This window comes from Momordica charantia (assembly GCF_013281855.1).
Source record: "Momordica charantia cultivar OHB3-1 chromosome 4 unlocalized genomic scaffold, Mcharantia_2.0 BLBB01000004.1, whole genome shotgun sequence".
NCBI lineage: Eukaryota > Viridiplantae > Streptophyta > Magnoliopsida > Cucurbitales > Cucurbitaceae > Momordica > Momordica charantia.
In genome coordinates, this window is record NW_028275162.1 from 28,647,786 (window position 1) to 28,666,482 (window position 18,697).

An 18,697-nucleotide genomic window follows, 5' to 3' on the forward strand; every position below is an offset into this window, starting at 1 on the left:
TTATTTCTAACAATAGTAAAAAAAAAAAAAATTAAGTCCAAAAACCAAATAATATGTTAATTAATCATGTAGTTAAATGTTGATCGACTTTGGTTCATTTGATTATTGTATTTTCAATTTTTGTTCATTTTAGCCCTACTTTCAAAACATCTATTTTAGTCCTTACTTTTAAAAAGCATCCAATTTAATCTATGTTTGTAAAATTTTAACACAAATATTATGTATAATGAAAACTCTTTAATACAAATTTTGTGATTACATTTCAAAAAAATTAGTAAGTGAAGTGTATGTTAAAATTATAATTCAAATAAACTAGATTAAAAAAATGAAGGACTAAAAGAGTTACTTTTTAAGGGTAAGAAGGTCAAAATAAACCAAAATATAAAGTATATATAGAGATCAAAATAGTATTTATAACTTAAATTTTGTATTCTGCACATTTTTCCCAGAAAAAAATCCAACCTTTAAATTTTTTATTCAGCAAATGAGTTATTTCTTATCAGCATTCTCTAAACAAACCGAATCAAGTCAATTCAAAATTTAGAGTGCAGTTCCAACTCTGTTCCTTTTGCATTCTAAAATTAGTCAGAGATAGCAATTGGTATCCAGTTCCTCCAGAAGCACATAACAAAACAATAGTGGGAGAGAAGAAGATGGTTTATATGCATCTAAGAATGGACTTTACCCAATTCCTCATATTTGCATAAGAAAGAAGAACAAAAGAAACAAACAAACATCATATTTAGATAAAGAGACTGAACAGACAAGATTTGGCTGATTAATATGGCTATTTACTTAAGGTAGGAGGAGAAGTTTGATGATCTCTGTGTATGCCTTGTATATGGTTGAGGGAGAAAATTCAATGATGGGCCATTGGTGGGCTCTGTGGTAGACACTGGTAGCACTTTGCAAAAAGCCCAAAAGTGTCAACTTGCTTGATGAAGTTGGCCATGCTAGCCCACCCTCCAAATCCAAACCCAATCACCAGGACCCAGATCACTATAAAACTGTTCACCACATACATGCCTGCCCAGCTAGGGAGGAAGATTGGAAGTTTCTCTGCAGCATTCTGCAGCCAAAACATGTACATTTTCCTATCATGTCACACTAGTGAAAGAAATTTCAACTGTCATCATCTACATGGGTTTCCACTGAAACTTCACATAAATACAAGAGTTGCAACTGTTGCACAGTTATAATAGGGACTTCTTGGTTCAGTTCATTAGAATTCTAGAAGATATGCATGTATCACTAATGAACAAGACCAATAGTTGTCCTAGTGATGTGACAAATTATAAGCTACAACTGATTTTGGACTAAAACTAACGTTGAATTGACATATCAGTTTAAGAGAAATAAAAACCATCATCAAATGAGTTGATTTTTTTTTTTTCTGAGTACAACATTTGGGGTGGGGAATTCAAGCTCATGACTTCTTTATCAGAGATACGTGTCAATTACCGCTAAACTAAGCTAATGTTGACATCAATCGAGTTATTTTTTTAAAACTAAAACAACCAATTATTGTCCAAATCTATACTTTAGAGGCCAAAATGACCCACGATGATAATTTAAACGGACTGAACCAACTCATTACAGTCATTTCCATTAGATTTTTCAGTTTGGGTTTGCAACCTTATCTACAACAGCATTTAGGATGAAAAAGCTGCAAACTAGTAAGCAAAAGTAGCATCAACAGCAAAATATTTTGATTTGACACGTCCAGTGACTGAAAAGCCTAAAATTTCGCTCAATTAGCCACCATATTGGTCCTATCCTTCGGCCGTACGAAGGAAAAAGGCTTGTGATTGTGAAGTAGGGTACAACATTCTACAGGGGAGGGCTTAGTCCAAAGATGTGGCTAGCATGAAGAATTGTGACGAAAGCACATAACTGAATGAAAATGAAACACTACCCACTCCCATAATAAAATGTCTCGTGAAATTTCAAATGCTAGTCATTATAAGAACCAGTGGGGCTAAAAATGGCTGTCTGTTGGAACTCACTTCCAGCTTAAATCATACAGCTGGAACCATATCCAGAAAATAATAACAGTTGAAAGGCCCAACTCTTTAGGGAACACTCACTGTTTAACACTTGTACTTGCTGACACTATATTGAGACCCTCTAGGACAGTCATCAGATTCTTAACAAAAGTTTCCAGCATACTCAATCTTTGGTAATGTTTCACTTTCAAATAAATGTTTTCATCCATTTGAAGTACAAAGATGATAAGAGAATATACAGAGCAAGTGCTGAAGGGTATATAACTTGGTTTCTGCATTTTCAGTATTAAAGCTCCTAATAACGAATCACAGATACCAAACAGAACATTCAACCACATCATATGATGAAAACAGCTCAAGAGTAAGCAAAGAATGTTCTGAAACCTGATCTCAAGACTGCATTAAATTATCAATGATTCAGCTAGCAGCTTAGATTGCCTAATTTAACGAAATTTAGACAAAATCAAAGCAGGACCCAGTAATGATATGGTCAGGAAGTGAGGGAAGGTTGAAGGCATCAATCAAATACTAGGCTCCATGACGAGACTTCGACAATGCCAGTTGGATAAACGCGTATTAGGTAGAATATAATTGAAGAAATGAAGTGGAAAGATCAAGGGCATTTACCTGTCGGGCTGAGGCAGATCTGAAAGTGAGCATATGGGCTAAAGAGGGGATGATGTAGACGGTGAAGCTAACCAGAAGCGCCCCCACCGCAGAGTTAATGGGTCCAAAGAAGGGGAAAATTATGGCCAAAAACCATATGGGAATCACAACCGGTAATCGGGCAACTGCCCTCAGACACATGCTCTTTGTTTCATGCATTCCAATCACTTTCTCCCACACGAAATACAATGGGGTGCAAGCAAACCCGAATGTTATGAACTGCACACCAACCGTTCGAGGAAATGCGTAAGCGAAAAAAAAAGAGAATGAAAATCGAAATTTGCAAGGGAATAATGTACCTGGTGAATGAGCATCAGAACGACGGCGGTGGTACGCCATCCGTTGGGGGGAAGGAGGGAGAAAGCGTTGGAGTGAGTGAGGAGTTGATCGCCGAAAGCCCAGTAGACGGCGGTGGCTGAGGGGATGGTCAAGGTGAAGACGTAGAGAGTGGCGATGAGATAAATAACTTTGAATTTTCGAGGCTTCCACATCGCGTGCATTATTTCCCTGCCGCGCCAAACCATTTTGGTTTCTTTTTAATCAAATTCAAACCATTTGATCCACACATGTCCAGTTTCCACCCAACAATTCATAAACAAACAGTCTTATGATTGAGAAAAAAGATTTCACCTTTGAAGTTAAAATCCAAACCCCATTAATGAGTGCAGAAGGAATATGATTGAGAAATGGCATATAGATTTCAAATGTTGATCAGAAGACTCACACAGTGACAGCATGGCCACCAAAAGTGTAAAGTATGTTGGTTGCCCCAGTGAAGTAGAGCACCATTCTAGTTGGGCCAGAATGTTGGACCCCATCAACCTTGAAAAAATGAAACTCAAAAATCAAAATGAGAGAGAGAAAAAAAAAACCCAGAAAAGAGAGAGGAGGAATCAGAAGGTGTACCTGGCCATGAAGAAGGGCAGCAATGGTCAAGTACCAAGCAGTGTAAGTGGTCATTCCAAGGCCAAGGAAAGACCAAATTCTGTAGTTGTGAAAAGAAGGTATAAACACAGTGGTGGCACAGCAAGCTCCAAATATGTATGTCCATGTCCTCTTGTCTAATTTGTCATTTATGTAATATATGTTGCTGCCATAATTAAATCACAAGTTACAACCATATCACATATTAGTATTACTACCATTGATTTGTTTTAAACATGTTAGGGGAGAGTATTCCAACTCACAAACTTGTGATTGGAAATATATATCAATTACCGCTTATGCTCGCTCTGGCAGTATAGTATTACTATTATTACAACTCATTCTCTTTAATTTGCTTTTGCTTTCTTTTAACTTACTCCCATGTTTGGATGGGTTATTTGAGGTTTACAATACAACTATTCTCGATCATTAATGGCGGTTCGTCTCAATTTCTTGTTTTTTATTTTATATTGTTTAAGAAAGAAAAATATTGTCACAAGATGAGTTGAGCTTAATTACATATATTATTTAATTAATATAATTTGTCACATCAGTAACTACGATAAACAATTTAACTGTAATTTATCACGTTATTTAAATATTAGTTAATTAACGGTAAAAAAATCAGGGATCATTTAGAACTATTTATCAAACTTCAGAAACCGGAAGTGCCCATTTTAAATCTCCAGTGATCAAAAGTTGACACCTACTTTAACCTGAAGGACCAAAAGTTTCATTTTGAAACTTCAAGTACCAATTAGACACCTACCTCCAACCTCCGGGACTAAAAGTGTTCATTTTGAAACTTCAGTGACCAAGTAGACACCTACCTCAACCCTTAGGGACAAAATAATATTTATTATGCAGTCTATGTGTAAAAAGAAACAAAGTAATGCTTTTTTTTGTATGTTTAAAAAAATTAAAATATAAATCAAAGACTAAAATTTGTGAAAACGTTCCATGAAATAAAAACCGTGAACATGAGTGGTTAGTCAATACTAATGCCGAATGAGAAACATGAACCAAAAAAGACCCATAAGCTTTTTGGTCTTTGAACATTTTATTATATTCAATGAATATGGCATAAAAAATCAATCCAATCATTGTCATTAATGTTATTTTTAATAGAAAGTTCTGACATAGCCACATCTTTTATTCAACAACCATATCACTCTTCTTTGATAACGAACAAGTGTTTTGGAACCCATATAGTAACAACTCATAGTCAAGTTTCAAAAAGTAATTGAATTTTGCAATACAATTGACTAAAGTTCAATGATTTGGAACAATTTTTACGCTTTGTTCAAAAACTAAAACATAATATCTTGAGGGACTAAAATGAAACAATCCCAAAAATGGTCAAAATAGAATTTGGATATAACTTGGAATTAAACTTGGATTTGGCAAAGTTTTGCAAGAATGATTTTCAGTAGAGAAGAAGAAGAAGAGAGATTGTGAAGTGACAGACCTTGCACAGGCTATTAGCTGAATGACAGATCCAAAGAGAAGGAAAGTACAGTTGAAAGCCAATCCCACAGCTTTCCAATATGGACCCAGAAGCCCATCCAGCACTTCAAACCACTGCAAACAAACAAACAAAAAGTTTCAAAATTGCAAAAATGGCATTGGGTTGTTCTAAAGTTTTGTTTTTGTTCTGTAAAATCTAACCTGAATGACATGGTTCTTGAAGCTGACATTCTCCTTTTCCTTTCGAGTTCTATACTCAACATAGAGAATGCTGATCAAATATGCAGTCCAGCTTCCAATAATGCCATAAAACACTTGAAATATAATCCCTGAGAGCATTCCCAGTTGAGAAAAAGAGTATGGCAGAGTTAACAGAACCTGAGCAACCTGTAAAAGAAACAACTTTACAATCCACAAAAGAGAGAAAAAATTTTGGGTTTCTGTGGGTTTTTGTGGGTTTTTGTGGGTTTTGTGGGTTTTGAAGTTTTAGGACCTGATTTGATGCACAGCTGAACCAAGCATCATAAACAGAGCCTCCATGCCAGAGGAGGCTCTTAAAGCTCAATGGAGATTGATTTTCATTCTCTTCTCCATCCCTCTCATTTGGCTCATTCATTGATTGTGAGAAACTGCCTTCTTCAACCTGTTTCGATGGCACCATTTTCTCTCTACGGATCTAACAAAGAAAGAAAGGAAAAAAGTTTGAAGTAAAAGAGAGAACTTTGAAGCACCCAAAGAGGGAAATGGAAAGAGAATGAAGCATTAAAAGAAAATGCCCAGTTTGAAAAAAGGGTAAAAAAGAAAATAAAAGTGTTACCTTTTAATGGAAAAGTGTATAGTAGCCTCGTAACAGAGATGGGTCTCTGTTTTGAACTTTTTTCAATCAGAGGAATGAAGGAGCCGCAGTGTCACTAATACATCTCCCTCGAGAAAACAAAAAACAGAGCAATTAATTTACTCCTACTGAAAATCTTCTGAAGGGTCTTTGAATTCCAAGTTCGGCTGTACCTTGATCGAGATGAAGCAGGGTCAGTTTGGGGCAGTTTTCAATTGCATTTAACCAAACCCAAAAAAGAGAAGGGAAAAAAATGTCTCACTCAAAAGGGAAAGATGATTTTGAGAATAAAGATCCAATCCAACAAAAGAAACAGAGTGAGTACCTGAAAAAAGAGTGAAAATGGGGTTGCTTTTGTAGCTGCAGGGGAGGGGTCTATGGAAACAAAAGCTGCTAATGTTGCTGTTTCTATTTGCTACCCTCTCTCTTTGGTTTCTCTCTCTTTGTTAACAGTCCTTTTTAAAGTGGGTAAGAGGCACAATTAATTTCCCAGTGAAGGTCTCTCCCCTTTCAATCATGTCAAATTATTGATCATTATCACAGGGTCAAAATTCAATTGGAAATGGGCACGAAGAAAAGGCGTTCAGAGCATAGATTCGACATCTTATTTCGAACATTTAAACATAGAGTTTAAGAAGCCCAAGTTTGGAAGAACCATATGAAGGAATGGGCTTAAAGTACTGTTGAAATTCACAGATTTATCCAACAAACCTCAAATTCGACAAACCCATGAAGTAAAACATAGGTTCGACATCTATAGCCAAACTCTCGCTGGGAAGAGCATAAGTAGTTTAAGAAATTTGTATACGGTAGTCTAAGTTTAAGAAGCCTAAGTTTAGAAAAACGACGAGAGATAGTGAGTTTAGAGTACCGTGGAAAATTATGGAGTTGTACAATAAAATTTAGATTCGGCATCTTAAGCTATGCTTGGGTCCGAAGAGAAAAGTTTAAGCAATGTGATGAGTGAGATTTCGTGTTTTTTTTTTTTCTTTTTAACTTTTTGGTGTAACAAAGAAACAAAGTTGGAGGAGATGGCGATGTGTAAGGAATTGTATCATCCAAAAGGGGAGAGAAGACACAAGTTTTGCTTGGTGATGGGTTCTTTTCAGTCCCTAAATCCATGTGTGATGTCTCCCTTATTCATGCCCTTTTTTCTCTCCTCAAATTTAACACCAAGTTACAGATACTGTGCAAAAAAGACTACTTCTTCCTTTGTTAAAAGCGAATTTCAAAAAGCGTTTGACTCGTGAGTTGGATTTGTATACTTATAATGCATTTGGACGACTTTTGAAAAGAGTAGTTTTTGCAAAAAGACATTTTTTCTACCCACACTTTTAAAAGAATCGGTAATTTATAGTGTGTTAATTGTAGTTTTTTAAATGATTTTAGATGACTAAAAATGCTTTAAAAAAACTATAGCATTTGGTAACAAGTAGTATTGTTTCAAAATCCTTTTTTGAAGAAATGCTTGACAGATGATTATCCAATAAGTGACTTTTAAAACAATTGACTGGTAGTTTAAACACTTGAGAGATTATTATTAAAAAAAAAAAAAGGTGTGCCAAATCACCTTTACATCCATTGCCAACGGGTTAATCCTAAACTTACCACTACAAATTATAAACTCACGTATCAATCAATTTAAGTCATCTTACCTTAAAGCTTCACAATTTTATTATAAAATGCTTGAGTTAAATATCCTCTAACGTTGTTGCATTAATTTCATTTTCATAAGTTTTTAAGGGTTTTTTAGTTCAATAATTGCGATCACCAGGGGCAATATTCAATTTATGATTTAATTATTAAATAAAAAAATATCTGATAGAGAATTGTTATGCAAAATAGGAGATTATATGAGATGGAGGATGGAAAAGAGAAAGGAAAATAAAAAATCTTGGTGGCCCATAGATGAAAAGAAAGAAGTCATGTGATTAAGATTTGACAAAAACAGCTAATTCTCTAAGAATTTGGTGAACTAACTCCCTCTTGACAGTCAAAAAGTTTGTCTAAATAATCCATCCCATATGTGGATTTGGTGACTTCAAATGGCATCTTTTCCATTTTCTAAAATTTTTCAAAAAACAATAATGGAAGATATTATTATGTGTATCCATCTTCTAAAAAATGTAAAATTAATATTAACTCAGGATCTAATTAAGATTTAAGTAAAAAGGTAAGAAAAACAAGATTCGTTATTCGTTAAAGAAATTTGAGTTGGTTTATAGATTATTATGTTAGCATATAGTATAGGATTGAATTTGAATAAATAAAAAAGCAGTATATATCGTAAGATGAACAAATTTATTACTTATGATAAACAAATTCATATCTTAAACTTAAGTTCAAGTTACACGAGTTTAACATTTTTTTTTCGAAATTTTAATAAATCTAAACAATACTTGGGTGTTAACTTATTGGTATCTATTTTTGTACTTTTATATATGTGTGTGTTTTATGCCTTGTAAAAAATTTGTGATTGTTTTTCAATAAATCTCTTTTATCACTTTATTTAAATTGTTTATTAAAAAGAGTATAAAGGCTCCCACAGGCCACAGGTCCCATAGGCTGGTAAAAGAGAAAAGAAAAAAAACAACCATCAAAAGAAATATTCTTTCTTCGTTTTCTTTTCTTAGAAAATTGTTTCCATAATCACTTTTTTTCTAAATTTCATTTTAAAATTGCATACAATATATTAGATACCATATGGTACGAAAAAATGATAAGGTTGTAGAGTTAGGTGATCATCGATATAATATCTGACTTAATACACTACTATCAAGTTAGTAAAGACTTCTTCTAACTCAAAAAAGGTTAGTTGAAGTTTTATTAATCACTCCTTTATATAGGAGCCCTAGTTGAAGTTTTCGTAAAGTTAAATTTTAATTGTGTAGCGACAAAATAAATTTAAAATTATAATTTTTATGGGAAAATATAATCTAATAAAAATTTGTTTGTACTTGAGAAAAAGTATGATTCGTGAGTAAGCAGGAAGCTTTTGTTTTGGATTATACATAGGACTTGTGGTGGCGTCGAGTTCTTGGATTACAATCTAATAAATGACTTTGCTTAATTTAATTGATTTCATATCATGTCTTTAATGGCAATAATGATTACAACAACATTGAATTATTAGTTGCATTTGTTTTGTCTTCTTGCCACAATGCTAGGAATCTCTTGAACGGGCCGGAAAGAGAAATATAATTATTCAAAGTTTATTTTATTTTTTATTTAGTTAAATTAAATCATATAATATTAATCTATTAATGCAAATTGTTAGTGAATATTTAACATTATCCGAGGGATATTTATTATATACGCAATAAACTAGACGTGAATTCAACTTTTGAGCTTGATTTAAATAATTAATGAAAAAAGAAAAAAAAAACTAAATGGTCAAGAAGAATAATAAACGAAACTCAAGAAATAATAACAAAAAATTAAAGGTAAGAATAAGAAATTAAAATATTTATCGATAACTATATTCTTTGAATAAATATTAATTGATTCAATATTGATAACTTCTTCTTCTTTTTTTTTTTTTTGTTGAAAAAAATATTGATAACTTCTTTTAAAATTACCTATTTGTATGTAAAACTCAATACTTCTATTATTTGATAGTTTAGGTTATTAATTCTAGAAAACTTTGATTTCTTTTTTAAATAAAAGTTAATAAATACGTAGAGTAATAGTTAAAAAGATCAAGATTAAGGATCAGATGGATCAGAAGAATATACTCCATCCTCGTAGTCAGATAACATTTGCATCTTCATTTTGACATTATTTCAAATAGAAATGATTCATCCATCAACTAACTCAAATCTATCCAATTAATAAATTAATTAATATAATTTTAGATTAAACTAAATATTTAGTTTGTAATTATTTCTAGTTTACAAATATATTATTAAACACACATTAAACAATTTTTTAAATTGAGATTCAATTATTGTTACCAAACAAATATCTGAAAATACTGAACAATAATACCATTCTAATTTTCATTGAATCTTTAATTTTCAAATTTATATTTTATGATTACCCATCAAACACACCCTTATTTTCTACCGATGAAAAGGAAACTAATTTTAATTTGTTGTTATTATTATTTTAACGATGAAGGAATTGGATGTTGGATTTGGACCAGATTGTGTGATCAAGTTTGGAAAAATCAAAAGTTTTCTCACATTAATTAACCTAGTAATTATGACCAATTATTTACTGACGTGAAATTTAAATAAATTAACTAACTCATTATTACCATCATGATGTCACAGTAAATAAAGACACTGTTCCACGAAAGTTTTTTCTTTTATCTTTTTCACATAACAGAGTCCTAAATCCTATTTTAAAATTCAAGATTTGTCTTTAGAATGGTTCTTTTAGACTTTTAGTTCAATTATTCCAAGTAGCCGCCGTACTGATCCACAGTAAAAAGTTAAAACGGCTTCCATGTCATATATGTAAAAAAAAATCTATAGTATTGATAGTTTGAGTTCGCTCGCCGACTTAATAAATTATGGGGCTGGAAAAGAAGTCTGGGTACCATTCTTTTAGATTTGTTTTTAGTATGCAAAGTGATGATTTCTTAGTAAAAAATAGACGTAAGTTAATGCTAGTTAATCAGAACAAGGATGTTCATTCCCCCATGAGTATTAGTTTCATGTTTAGGTGGTAAATTCCCCAATTCTTTACCGGGTGGAGATGGATATAGTTTGTTCCACATCCAATTTGGGATGGAGACAGGGAAAGCATTCTCCGTCCTGCCTCACTTTATATATTTATACTAAAAAATCTTATTATATATATATATATATATATTACTACAAATCATTTTGTTGGGAATTTCACGGAATTGGGTAATGAAATGGGGGTGAGGACGAGGACGTGGAAGCTTTATCCCAATGAACATTCATACTGTCTAAGCTCATGTTGGCATCAGATTTTTTAGATTTGGATAGTAAAAATTAGTATATAATATAAAATAAGTATATAGTGTTTTTTTTTAATGTTGTGTAAGTTAATTTATGGGCAACACTTTTAAAAAAATGATATATAGTACATGAATAAATATAAATAATACAGATATTACATGTATATAAAAGTCTTACAAAAATTATGTGTTTAATAGTTTTCAATTCTCTGTCTCTGAACAAAATTAATTTAAATTGGTATGCAAAACCATCTCTTCTAATCTTGAATCTGAAAATTCCAACTTTTTTTTTTTTTTAGATTTTTGCTTTGTGCAGACATTTGAAATTAAATATGTAAAAAAGGAGGGAAAATGAGATGCAAATGGGAGGAAGTTACGTGAATATTTCAATTCAAATGTGCCACTTTTTTCTCACCCAAAAAAGTGAAAAACGCAATGATCTCGAATTAGCATTTTGCACATTAAAATATTTTCTGCGTACAAATAAATCAAACCTTTTTTTTTTTCTTAACTTTTTCTCCGCTTGACTTTTATGGCAGAGTTAATTTAAGGAATTATTTATAAGGTCGTCGAAAATTAGTTTTCTATTTTATTTTCAAAATTTAAATGGTTTATCGAAGGTGATGGCGATGCAGACATAAATATGGTTTTAAGAAATTGTTGGACTTCCGTAAGATTTATTTTCAAATATATTTTGGAGAACAAATTAATCGTCCATTTTTACAATTTTTTTTCTACCACCTGTAATATAGTTTTATTTGAAACGAAATATTTAAGAATTTTATGTAATATTTGGCTATTTGTAATCTCACTCACTTCTTCCTTTCCAATATATAGATTCTCAATACTTATAATAAGAGTTACAAATGTTATTGAACGGTATTTTGGTAAAGTATAGAAAAATATAGCCGTTCGAAACATGTTTTGAAAAATAGTGAAAGAAATAATTGAAAATATTTATGGAAGAGACGTGTTTGATCAAAGTCAATGTCTCATATAAGAAAGAATTATTTTTTATCTTAAAGAGAAACCTTTTTACATTTGGACCTTGAATTTACTCCAACATATCTCTATTTAATACACGTAGATATGGTGTGTGTGTATATATTTTTGTATGTTTTGAAATAATTTTATTTCCCTAACAAGATATAAAATGTAAAATGATTTTTTCCACAAAGAATAACAAACTCCATGGGCTTAATCGGGCTAGTAGTTGAATTGAGTTGGGCCGCTTATTTGGGCTTAAAGTAAACCCATGTACTGAGAATATTACTGGAAAATCCAATTGGATTTTTGACTAAATAACTTATTTTTTGAATGCCAAATTGTTGATTGGTGCCGAATTATAAATAATTGAATCGCTTGTTAACGGAATTTACTGAATTTTTTAATAATATAAAAAAAACATGTGTAAATAGTGACGTCATTTTTATAAATCTATTAGTTTAGTCTCCTGCATATCATGCGAAAGTTAATGTAGTGGCCAAATGTGAGCATGAATAAAATAAATAAAACGAACTAAGTATTTGCAGAAATTTAAATCCAATGGCTATCCACCATCAGAATTAGTAATTATTATGTATTTTCTGAAATCAAATATTGTAGAATCAAATCGTTATCCCATAAAATTAGTCGAGGTATACAATAAGCTGCATACGATATTAAAAAAAAATATTTACAAAATTCATAAAACAATTTATGCTATTTATTAGACATAAAAAGTGTCAATGATCCCATCAAAAAGATCAAAGATTTTAATAGGATTGATAAATATATGGCTTACTCATCCCAGTAGATAGTGGAAGGCTAATTGATAGAATTCCAAAGGATTTAGAGAGAATAAATGACAGAATTGCCATAAATTAATGGATAAAATGGTTAAAATTAAAGGACAAATAATTAAAAGGACTTATATTTCTTAATAAAATTGAAAACAAAAATATTACCAAACGCATCAGAAATATTAAGGGTAACACTTAAGTTTTAATAGGCTAAACCATATAAAATGATAACATACTTTTTTAAAACATCTCTACTATATATAAAATGCAAAAACTTTATCTTTCTATTTGCGATTTAATTTTAATCATTTTATCAATTAATTTGATGACAATTTATCATTTATCTCTCTCCAGATCATTTGACAATGGTTCGTTTCTCATTTTTTAAAACATTTTCAAAATTATATAAATTTTTTTTTATTTCTTGTTCCAATTTCCATCCATCAACATAGATAAAAATATTATTTTATCATTATTGAATCATGACTGTTCAGGGTCATACAATTCTATTTTTATTTATTTAACAATAGAGAAACATGAACATTATTAAACACACAATTTTTAGGTTTGGGCTTTTAGTGTGTATAAATTGGTTTTATGACGAAAAGTTATTGTTCGTCAATTTCTTTCTCAGTGCACATATTTTATCGTAAATTATTTTACTATGTTTATACGAATTGTGCCTCCATGAATAAATTTTTTGGATCCGCTACTGATTCCTTTCATTTTCAATTAATTTTTAAATGAAACCTTGTAAATATTAAGATTATATTAGAGTTCAACCAGCTCGCACCTGAGAAAGGAAAAAAAAAAAAAAAGATGTGGGCAAATTTTGCGAGCCTAAAAGAGTTAGCACATATTAATTAAAGTTGTTAACAAGTTTTTACTCTCTGTAAAAGTGTTTCTCCCCACCTATTGACAAAGATGTTTAGTAAAATTTAATGAAATCATGAGACCAAATTTAAAATTACTTTGGACGCAATTCAGATGAGAATAAGTAAAGTCCAAAGCAGGGAACCAATTTAGGGATGGAAGTTTGTGGTATCCAAATTTGCACAGACAGCAAACTTTGCATAATATTTACTCAAACTTTATGGCTGCGATTGGGATTGAACATCATTATGAAATGGAATATTTGATTACACAGAATCTGATCTAAATCTACAGTTTATATTACTTAAAACTTTAATTAATTATCTCCCTTTCTTTTTAAAAAAATACCATGAATATAATAAAAAGGGGCATTTTTCATGACCCATAAGTAATAAATTGGTATATATTCCATTCTATATGCTCTTTCACTCCAAACCACCCCCCAATTTGCGGTTTTTCTTTAAAGCAATTCCACCTTCTCATTCACTCCTCAATTTCGTTTCGGTCTCTAAAATTTTAACACTCTTCGGCTTTTAAAATGTTTGTCAATGTTTTTGGTTTATTTCATTTTGATTTCGAATCCAAAGTGGTTATTGTAGTAACACATTAACATCTAAATCTAAACTAATAGTTGTTATGTATTTTTGTTTGTTGCTATTATCGAAAATTTAGTTTTGAACATGTGTAATAACGTACGACATAGGCATGCATTAGAGCCATGAAATTTGGCTGGGTAGATATTACGTGGAAAATAACAACAATGACTAAAACTAGTTCTTTTAAAATTTGATTAAGATAGGAAAAGATTAAGATTCAAATAGAAATTTTGAAAGTTAAGGACTAAAGTGGATATTATTACAAGTTTGGGAACTAAAATAGATATTTTGAACATTTAGGGACAAAATTGATTAAAAAAAATTATTGAACTTATATTTTATATATGAATTTATTAACTATAAATTTTATGATTTTGTAAACTAATATAAAGCGCTATTTTACTTTCACCTTATGTATTGTTTCTTTTTGTTATGTATATATATTTTTTTCAGTATAACATGTTGGAGAGGAGATTCGAACTAATAACCTCTGGTTGGAGTTATATGTCAATTACTGCTAAGTTGTGCCCGCTTTGACTTTTTGTTATGTATTTTTTAAAAACATTTCCAAAATCTAAACAAATTTTAGAAATTAAGAAAAAATAATTTTAAAAGAATTTATTTTTATTTTTAAAATTTGAGTAAAAATCTAGATATATTTTCGAAAAATGTGAAAAACCAAAATCAACCAAAGTATTCTCGTTGGTCTTTTTATCTCTTATCTTTTTTCTTAATTTACTAAGTCCTTTTCTTTTTCTTTCATTCTTTTCCTTTTTATATTGGGATGTGACATGGTTGAAATTTTAATGAATGTCGGCATTGTTTCAAGATCTTATCATGAACAGGCGTGCTAATGTATTATACTATTATTATTTTTCTTTTTTTTTTTCAATAAAAAATGTTTGTAAATTCGTCTAATAAGAAATTATTTTAATACTTGCGTAAGGAAGTTTTAATATGTCAATTTACCCAAGTTTAATATTCAACCTAATAAAACTGAAAGTTTAAATTTAACCTGTTTTTAAAATTAAAATTAAAAATAAATATTAAATATAATTAAACCAATAATGAATCTAGAAGATTAAGTGAATAAGTTTAGATTGGTTTGTTAAGGCACCTATCTTTGAGCAAGAAATCATGAATTCGAATCCCCACCCTACATGTTGTATAAAAAAAAAAGATTGGTTTAATTCATTTATGAATATTTAATTAAAAAAATAACTTTTAAAAATTTAAAAATAAAATGAGTTTCTACTTCTTCTCGTAGTAAAATCACTTCTACCTCACTTCCTCGTCATAAACACATGAAAAAAAAAAGTTAATACCTAAATGGAATTGAAAATAAAACATCAATGATGATTTCTTTTTCTTTTTAGTACGAATGATGACTTGTCATTACATATCCAATTTAATTTTATAAATTGACAATCTGAACTTAATCAACCGGTAAAGACAACCTAATAAGGGGTGAATTTGAATATTCACCCTTTGGTTGTTATATCAAGAAAAACTTGATTTTATAAATTAATTAATTAGCTAATTTTTATCTCACCGTTAGTTTCACCGGTTAGTTACTGTTCTAAGATGATTTTCTAAAAGATGTTTTTTTTTCCTCTCTCATTTCCCATCGTGAACGAAAAAAGGGCAAGTGACATACACGTAAATCACAAATTCCACTTAAACATTAAAAATGAAAACTAAAATAAAATAAAATAAAGCCCACAGAAAAAGAAAAAGAAAAAGAAAAAAGAAAAATCAAGTTGATAATGGAAAATTAAAAAGAAAAAAATTGATTAGTATGCGTTGATTAATGCCCCATTTTCGGGCGCAAGATGTGCTTCGGTGTCACCGAAGTTCGGTGCAATCCCCACCCGTTTTCTAAAGTCAACAAAACTACACGCCGCATGTTCCACAACCCTTTACAACATTTATTTCTCTACTTTTTCCCAAAATAATATACGCACCAAATAAATTTAAAACATTATAATATAAACGTGCTTATGAAAATAAAAAAATAAAAAAGGATTTGTGACATTAAAAGCAAAAGCAGTTTTGTTTGGGTATCTTTTATTTTTCTAAATGTGGTAAACTTTTATTTTTTTTTATAAATATAATATTTATCTATGTTGAAAATTTCAAAGACTTCACAATATAGATAGACTACTCTTCTCGTTGCCAATTAATTCTGAGATAGACTTCCATAAATATTGATAATCGAATTATATCATCAAATTTGTTTTTTTAATTTTGTGATTGTGTTTATAGAGTTATCAAAATTCAAAAAGTTTCAATTATATATTTCAATTTTGAAAGTTAATGGAAATCAAAGTGGTACATATAACCTATCTTATTTTTCAAAACAACATATTAGATTTTCATTTTGATGGCTAAATTATGGCACATCTCGTAACATGCTTATTGTGTCATCATTTTTTAATGATGGTAACAACACAGACTAGAAATCTAAAGTCAAGTGGATTATAACTCGATAGTTAAAAAATATATTTTTTTTTCTGTAAATTCGAAAGCTTGATCATCTCCATTCCTAAACTAAAAATAATTACACAAAAGCACAGTTTTAAAATTAAGTGACGCAATGGAAATCTTTTGAAGTTTATAAATTAAATAAAATACTTTACTTTATTCATGATAATAAAACGTTCGAAGGCAGGGTTCCACGAAAAAAACAATGTCATCAAGGGGAAAGGATATATCATTATTAAAATTATTATAATAAAAAAGATTAGTATCTAGAAATGCGATTGGTTGTCCGTGATTAGATAGTTGTTTTGGATTAATGAGGCTTTTATGGGATGAGTTGGTGAGCTATTATTACGGAAATTAAAGAAAATTAATCAAATAATTAATAGTAGACGCGAAGGAAAGGCGGTCAGGTCAGGGTTCAATATTAAATTTGATTGGTTGGATATCCAGACGTGTAAGCCAACATACCATTATAAATCCAACTGTACAGCCACGTGGAAGGATCGCGTGGCTGGTTAGGCACCGCCGCTGCCGCCTGATGTGTCCGCGTGTGACCCGACAGCTGGGCTTCACTATCAGTGGGCGGAGCACGTGATCGCCATGCCACGTGTCGGAAACATAACATGCGTGATTTCTGAACGTGATTACTTAGTTGGCGGCAGAAATAAAAAGTGCCTATCTCCGGTCCGAGTCAGACACCAATAAAAGGAGCGCCTGGTATCCCAGTCAGCAGCCACGGCGAGTAGTTATGCGACACGTGGTGTTGTGGGCGGTGAAATGGATGCCGGTTTATTATAGGTAGCGGTAAACGCGGATGATGGAGACGCAAAAAGGCACGTCGTTTTGGAACGGTTTTTTTTATTTTTATTTTTTGAATTTTTAGTAATAATATTATTATTTTTTAAATAGGAGAATGTGAAGGGGACAAAATGGGAAGAGAAAAAAGCTTATCCATTTCAGTGGGAACCCATCATCCATTCTTTCACTTCCTCCTCCAAACCATTTGCATCTTTCAATATTGGATATGTTTGAGAACATTTGTACCTTTTTTCCCACTTTAAAATACACTTTTTAAAATTAAATATTACTTTATCTTCGATACAACGACATTCTATTATTCAAAATCATAAACCCAACCAAAGTGAAATAAACTTTGTAAAAATATTAACATCCAATCGTTGAAGTTAGGTTTATGTTGACTATTAACTATGACATATTATTATACCTTTTCCTTGTTGGACCTCGTTTTGATTTCATTAACTTTCATGTTTATTTTTAACTCAGTTTTTTCATTAATGTTTATTTCTATCTTTGGGGTTACAGTTTCGTATTGTATTTTTCTTTAACTTAGAATATAGACTGCTTGTATTTTTATTACATTTCATTAATATACAATATCGAAAAGACTTATTTATAGGTATCTAAGTCAATGCAATATTATGCCATCGGAATTCCAGTGGGATTATGCATTATGCATTATATATCTCATTTTCTTCTTTCATCCCATTAAACATGAGATTTATATTGGGGCTTGTGTTAAAAGTCCTTTCTATCAAGAGGAATTTTTGTTTAACAAGAAAATAATTGAAAGAGGGGGTTTTTTTTTTCCTGCCTTAACTGGCAAACTGTGGATAACAGTGTAGGAATTGGTATGAAATTCTCAATCATGTGGCTGCTTTTTCTGTTGTGATTAAGACTAATAGAGTCCACCATCTAATTTGGCTACTTCTTAGAGGGAATTTAACAGATGTTGCAGATATAGATTCCATTTTAATTTCAAGTAATGGATCAAATCAAAATCAAAGTTTGCTAACAAGTGATAACATTTTCTAGATAAATTTTGAAAATCCAACAAAGGTATATTCCAAAACCTTGAGAATTCAACTAATATTAAAAAAGAAACAAAAAGAATGAAAAACAGAGAAGTTCTTTTGATAATTTTGTTATTTACTCTAGAAAATTAATTAGCATGTTTACTAACGTTTCTAATTATTTAATATTTATTATTTGTAAAATATAAAAGTCAAGTCCGTTGAGGATAATGCAAACTTACTTGATCCTATCCATATCTTCAAAATGGATGCTTTTAATTTCCATCCATCTGTAAAAGGGAAGTTGTTTTGAAAAGACTTCCA

The 18,697-nt window shown here is 30.7% G+C and overlaps 1 protein-coding gene across 1 annotated transcript; it reads right to left on the reverse strand.

The window, feature by feature from the left end:
- Positions 1 to 532: 532 nt before the first annotated feature.
- On the reverse strand, positions 533 to 6,212 carry LOC111006695 (auxin transporter-like protein 2). Its single transcript, XM_022278760.2, has 9 exons — positions 5,881 to 6,212; positions 5,557 to 5,739; positions 5,265 to 5,450; positions 5,065 to 5,177; positions 3,579 to 3,762; positions 3,397 to 3,494; positions 2,972 to 3,179; positions 2,634 to 2,891; positions 533 to 1,069 (listed from the first exon to the last, which is right to left on the reverse strand). Exons 2-9 carry the CDS (start codon positions 5,722 to 5,724, stop codon positions 860 to 862), a joined length of 1,425 nt encoding a protein of 474 aa, XP_022134452.1. The 5' UTR covers positions 5,725 to 5,739; positions 5,881 to 6,212; the 3' UTR covers positions 533 to 859.
- Positions 6,213 to 18,697: the final 12,485 nt, after the last annotated feature.